The 6,117-nt window shown below is 68.7% G+C and overlaps 2 protein-coding genes across 2 annotated transcripts in view; both read left to right on the top strand.

Annotated features, from left to right (window-relative positions):
- On the top strand, positions 1-1,411 carry EMIHUDRAFT_313594 (hypothetical protein; the record flags this gene model as incomplete). Its single annotated transcript, XM_005788232.1, has 6 exons — positions 1-289; positions 482-519; positions 597-674; positions 783-857; positions 938-1,072; positions 1,232-1,411. The coding sequence occupies 6 exons, from the start codon at positions 1-3 to the stop codon at positions 1,409-1,411; spliced, it is 795 nt and encodes a 264-aa protein (XP_005788289.1).
- A 2,714-nt stretch (positions 1,412-4,125) lies between these two features.
- The window catches only part of EMIHUDRAFT_362873 (hypothetical protein), a 2,491-nt gene continuing 499 nt past the window's right edge, over positions 4,126-6,117 (top strand). Inside the window, 9 exon segments of the mRNA XM_005788231.1 lie at positions 4,126-4,199; positions 4,527-4,550; positions 4,563-4,589; positions 4,660-4,753; positions 4,834-4,902; positions 5,123-5,223; positions 5,392-5,437; positions 5,527-5,590; positions 5,662-5,715. Coding sequence (XP_005788288.1) covers positions 4,844-4,902; positions 5,123-5,223; positions 5,392-5,437; positions 5,527-5,590; positions 5,662-5,715 — 324 coding nt within the window. The 5' untranslated portion in view covers positions 4,126-4,199; positions 4,527-4,550; positions 4,563-4,589; positions 4,660-4,753; positions 4,834-4,843.

Below are 6,117 nucleotides of genomic sequence, written 5' to 3'. Positions count from 1 at the left end.
ATGGTCCGCTGCGCGACGCTCGTCATCGGCCCGGCCGGCGCCGGCAAGTCGACATACTGCAACCTCATGCGCACGCACTGCGAGGCGCAGCGGCGGCGCGTCCACGTCGTCAACCTCGACCCAGCAGCGGAGCACTTTCGGTACCCGGTCGCGGCCGACATCCGCGACCTCGTGCCGCTCGAGGACGTGATGAGCGAGCTGCGGCTGGGCCCGAACGGCGGGCTCATCTACGCGATGGAGTACCTCGTCGACAACATTGACTGGCTCGAGTCGGAACTCGACGACCTCGGTGCTGCCGCCCGCCTCCCGCCGTGCGCAGCTGCCGCCGCTGCCGCCGCTGCGCGCGGTTTCACTGCTCTACTGCCTGCTCCGCTGCCGCCCGCCGCTGCCGCCGCCGTCGCGCCCGCACTGCGGCTCTGCCCCGCTCTCGCCCGCTCTCGCCGCCGCTCAGCGCGGCTCGCTGCGCCTCGTCACGTCTCAGGCGGCGACGAGTACGTCCTGTTTGACTGCCCGGGCCAGGTCGAGCTCAATACCACGTCACATCACATCGCATCGCATCGCATCGCACCACCTCCCACTGTCTGGCTGCCCCTGAGGTCGAGCTCTACTCGCACGTGCCCGCGATGAGCCGCGTCGTCTCCGAGCTGCAGCGCATGGGCTTTCGGCTCGCCTCGGTCTACCTGATCGACTCGACCTTCCTGCAGGACGCGACCCGATCCTGTCGATTCAGAACTGACACGCCGTGACGGGTGACACTCTCACTCGGCTCGACCTCCCTGCAGGACGCGCCAAAGTTCGTGGCCGGCGTGCTCGCCTGCCTCTCCGCCATGACGATGCTCGAGCTGCCGCACTGCAACGTGCGGAGCTCAGCCCCGGGCATCGCGCGAGACGCCGCCCTCTTGGCGGCGAGCGGCTCACGCGCCGGAGTGGCGAGCAGGTGCTCTCAAAGTGCGACTTGCTGCCCAACCGCCGCCTGCTCGACGAGTTGCTCGACGCGGACGCGGCGGTGCCGCGCGCTCGAGGCTCGACGAGTCCGGCCTCTCCTCGCCGCGAGCTCTTCACGGCTCCGGCTGTGAATAGGTGCTGCGCTCGAGGCTGGACGAGGGCGCGCGCCCTCCCCCCCCCCCCCCGCCCCCCTCCGCTCAACGCTTCCCGGCGAGCTCTTCACAGCGCCGCGGCGTGAGTAGGCACGCGCCCCGCCTTCCTCCGGCTCAACTCGGCCATCTGCGAGCTGCTCGAGGACTGGTCGATGGTGCAGTTCCTGCCGCTCGACCCGCGCGACACCGACTCGGTGGACGAGATCCTCGCGCAGATCGACAACGCGCTGCAGTACCACGAGGACGTCGAGCCGCGCGACCCCGACGAGCGGGACGAGGACGACCCCGAGGTGGAGGAGCACGACGAGTCATGACGCGCGGGAGTGTCCCCCGGGAGGCTCTCGAAAGGCACTCTGGGGGCGACGTCTGTGATGAGCTCTGACGTGTGCGTGTATGGCGTGTGCCGGGGAATATGTGTTTTTTGCAATGTGGCGTTCCCGGGAGGTCGTGGCTCGTGCCAGCTTGGAGCACTTGGAGCACTTGGAGTGCAGCGGGGCCGGGGGTCAGAGTAGCCTCACATCCAGGGCCGGGGAGCGGAGCGGCACTTGGAGCACTTGGAGTGCAGTCATCAGCCTCCACATCCAGGGCCGGGGAGCTAAGAAGCGCACCCACAGCGAGCCAGATGATCGGGATCGGGTTACGGGCTGAGAGCCCTAGCCCTTGGGGGGTGCGCGTTCGCAGGGAAAGGGCCGAAAGTAAACACGGGTCTCCGAGGGTTGGTCTGCGCTTTGGGTTTCCCCTAGCGGCGGAGAGCCCCTCTACTCGAAGCACACTTGGAGCACTTGGAGTGCAGTCGGCAACCTCACATCCAGGGCCGGGGAGAGCGCACCAAGCGGGCCGGATCTTGGAGCACTTGGAGAGTGCGGTCATCAGCCTCACATCCAGGACCGGGGAGCTGAGGAGCGCACCCAGTTGGCCGGGATGATCGGGATCGGGTTACCGGCTAGAGCGCGCCCGCCGGCGCGCTCTAGCCCTCGGGCAAGCCCTAGCCCCGGGGGTGCGCGGTCGCAGGGCCATAACACGTCTCCGAGGGATGGTTCCGTGTACCCGGATGCACTTGGAGCACTTGGAGTGCAGTCGGTAACCTCACATCCAGGGCCGGGGAGCTAAGAAGCGCACCCAGCGGGCCGGATGATCGGGATCGGGTCACGGGCTAGAGAGCCCTAGCCCCGGGGGTGCGCATTCGCAGGGCAAGGGCCTTAAAGTAAACACGGGTCTCCGAGGGTTGGTTCTGCGCTTTGGGTGTCCCCTAGCGGCGGAACGCCCCCTCTACTCGGAGCTAGTAAACACCAGACACTAGACACGAGCATGACGTACACTCTCACCCGACATCGAGAGAGAGAGAGAGAGAATTCTTGATACGAAACCACGACGACACACACCAGTCGACTCGCATCGGTTGCCTCCATGAACGGCGGAGCTATTCTCGCGCCCACACCACACCTGGCTCCAACGTGGACACGCCCATAGCTGGGGACACTACTAGGTCACGCATGGCATCACAGAAGTTTTATCTCTGGGCCCCGAAAGGCATCTCTAGCAGTGTCGTTACACATGCCCCCTCCCCTCCTGGGCGCATGCGCCTCACGTCTCGCCAGAGCATAAGCCCTTGGCGTGTGGCGAGACGAGTTTTTCGCCATCGCAGCGAGCAGCAAGCCGCCCGCCGCAAACAGCCGGAGGCCTCGCCGCGGCCCTGGCTGCGCCGCGGTCCCGCACCCGTCGACGCAGCTCCCCCCGCGGAAGACCGCGCGTAGCTCTCTCTCTCTCTCTCTCTCTCTCTCTCACCCGACATCGCCACTCAGGGCTCCGAGCCGCACCAATTTCTTGCTTGCCCGACAAGCCGACAATATGGTGACAACCTGGGGGCACCATCCTTCCTCGCAACCGCTCTCGCTCACGCCTCCCGCGCCCTTCCAGGCGCTCAGCATAAACCAGCAGCTCCTGGGCGGCCTCGCGGCGGTCATGACGTTGCGCCACGTCTTCAACGTCTCTCCCCTCTTCGTACTGCTTTGCCTCGGCCTCTTCCTCTGCTTCGCCTCCGGTGGCCGCGGCCCGCCCGGACGCGAGGAGGCGCGCGCTGCGCCGCGCCGCCCGCACTGCCAGCGCCACTCGCACCTCCCGCACCGCCGGTTTCGCCCCCTCTGCCAGCACCGAATGCCCCCGGCCGCCACCAGCCGCCCGCACTGGTCACCCCGCCGCACTGCCGCACTAGCCGCCCCTCGGCACGCGGCGGCGGCAGCCGCGCCTCGGCGAGCGGCCGCGCCGCGCCTTCCACCCGGCCACTCCGCCGCCGAACTCTCGCCCGCCCGCGCCGCAGCCGCCTCGTTGCGCTCTGCTCGCCGCAAATCTCGCCGACAGATGGTCGCCAGTCAAGGTGGTCGCCAATGCTCCGTTAGGTCCAGCCCGTGCACGAGACGGGGCTGCTCGACGGGCTGCAGTGGGGCGTGAGTGCGATCCAGGGGCGCCGGCCGTACATGGAGGATATGCACCAGGTCTCCGCATGCCCACGCTCTCCCTCCCTGCCTCCCGCCCGCCGCCGCTGCCCCCGGCACACGCACAACCACACACTCACGGCAGAGCAGCGGCGGAGGAGGCCTCAGTGCGACTCCGAGGGGTCGCGCCGAGCCGTGGGCTCGGTCCCAGCGAGCGACGATCTCAAACGCACCCCTGTCCGCCTGCTGTTTGCGCGAGAGTCGAGAGATCTTCCGCCAGCCTCCGCCGCAGCAACCGCCCCAGGTGTCCGTACCTCACCTCACCTTACCTTACCTTCCCTTACCTTACCAGGTGTCCGGTCTCTCCTCGACTTGCGGCGCTGCGGGGTGCCAAGCCCCGACACGCGCCCGCGAGCCGAACCCACCCCAGCACCCCACCCCACCCCTTTCCCCGCCGGTGCGCACGCCCCACCCCCCTTCCTCTACCCCGTCGCCTCGTCCAACCGCTGCCTGGTCCAAGTGCTCGCCCTTCCCAAACCGCTCGCCAGGCTCACGCACTTCTTCGCCGTCTACGACGGGCACGGCGGCAAGCGAGCCGCCGCGTGGGCGAGAGGCCACCTCCTGCCCAAGCTGCAGGCGTACATCGTCTCGGCGGTGGAGCGGAACGGCGGCGCGCGGACCGCGAGTAGTAGCAGCGTAGGAGTAGCAGCGTAGGAGTAGCAGCGTAGGAGTAGCAGCGTAGGAGTAGCAGCGTAGTAGTAGCAGCGTAGTAGTAGCAGCGTAGCAGAATTCCCCTCGGCTGCTCGCTTAGCCGCGGACCGCTGGCGTCCGTCTGAGGCCCGCCACGCGCTCTGCAGCCGCCGCGGTGCCTCTGCTGTCCCCTGGGCCTGCGCCCTGTGGGCCTGCGCCGCCCTGTCCGCTCGCGGCAGTCCTGTGACGTGGCGGGCAGTCCTGCGACGGCAGTCTTGCGACGGGCTGCCTCTGCCCGCCCCTGCAGGCGCGCAGCTCGGCGAGGACGACGTGGCGCGCGCGTGCGTCGACGCGTGGCTGGCGACCGACGGAGAGCTCGTCAAGCACGCGGCGCGATCTCGGCTGACCTCGGTTGATCTCGGCTGATCTCGCGGCATCAGGAGAGTTCGTCAAGCACGCGGTGCAAAATGCGATCCCGGACGGCTCCACCGGCATCTGTTGCATCCTCCTCCGGCCAGCGACGCCGGGCGGGAGGCGCGCGCGCGCGGGGGGGGGGAGAGCGGGCCGACGCCGTGGCGGGCTTTGCTCGGACCCCTCTCGGATCCCTCCTGCAGGCGGCGTCTAATGGTTGTCAACGTCGGAGACTCGCGCGCCGCGATGGTCCACGCGGAGGGCAGTGCGAGGTGCGGGGAGATCGAGTAGAGATCGGGCCGAGATCGAGCGCAGACAGTGCGCAGTCGGCTGGCGGTCCCCGAGGGGTCCATCCACCACCAGCACCATTCACTCGTCCACGACACGTCCACGACACGCCCACGACACGTCCACGACACGTCCGCAACACGTCCGCGACACGTCCACGACACGCCCACGACACGTCCGCGACATGTCACGGTCCTCCCGCAGGCCGCTCTCCGAGGACCACAAGCCCAACCGGCCCGACGAGAGGGCGAGGGTCGAGGCAGCGGGGGGGCACGTCATCTTTGCCGGGTGCTGGCGAGTGCAGGGTGCGCACGCCGCCTTGCCAGCTCCCTCCCCTCCCCTCCCGCTTCGCCGTCAGCCGTGGCCCGTGCGGAAGAGGGGTGCGGAGAAGACAGTGCGGAGGAGTGCGGAGAGAGAGGCTGCGGCGAGGGGTTGCGGACGAGTCCGAAGACTCCATCCTCCTCCCCTCTCAGGCGACCTCGCCGTCTCGCGCGCGTTTGGGGACTGCCATCTAAAGCGGTGCGGCGCCATGGCGGAGCCAGAGAGATCAAGACCTCGCCTGCGGTCTCGGCTGATCTCGGCTGATCTCGGCTGATCTCGGCTGCCAGGTACGGCGTCACGGCGGAGCCTGAGATCAAGACGTACGAGCTCGGGCCGTCCGACGCCTTCTTGGCGCCGTCGCCGAGCTCGTGTGCGTCTCTCCCGGCTGCTGGGTGTGTGCGACACGCCCCCCCCTTCTGCAGGTGCTCGCGTCGGATGGGCTGTGGGACGTGGTCGACGAGCAGCAGTGCGCAAAGGCGCCGCCGCCGCCTACCCCGCCGCCGCCACCAGGAGTAGATGGTGCGCTACTTTGTGGCGAAGTCGCGGGCCACAGCTGAATCCTCCATCACGGCGCGGATCTCCCTTATCCGACCCGCCGCAGCAGCGGCCGCCACCGCCTCTGGAGCCCCCCCTGCGGAGCGGTCGCAGCACTTTGAGCACCGGCCGCCGCCGCATCCTCCGGAGCAGCACTTGGAGCGGATGCGCTTGCAGCACGACGGAGGCGGGACGGCACCTCGCGCGAGGACCGGCACCAGCGCCTGCGCTGCTTTTGAGGCGATGGCCGCCCGGGCTGTCTGCGCGTTGGGAGTCGCCTGGTTGCCACCGGATTTCTTGAGGGATGACTTGAGGGGAGGCTTTGCCGCCGCAGCACACTCCTC

The sequence above is a fragment of the Emiliania huxleyi genome (assembly GCF_000372725.1).
Source record: "Emiliania huxleyi CCMP1516 chromosome Unknown EMIHUscaffold_137, whole genome shotgun sequence".
Taxonomy (NCBI): Eukaryota; Haptophyta; order Isochrysidales; family Noelaerhabdaceae; genus Emiliania; species Emiliania huxleyi.
Note: the sequence above shows the minus strand (reverse complement) of the source record. Positions and strands in the feature narration are given on the sequence as shown.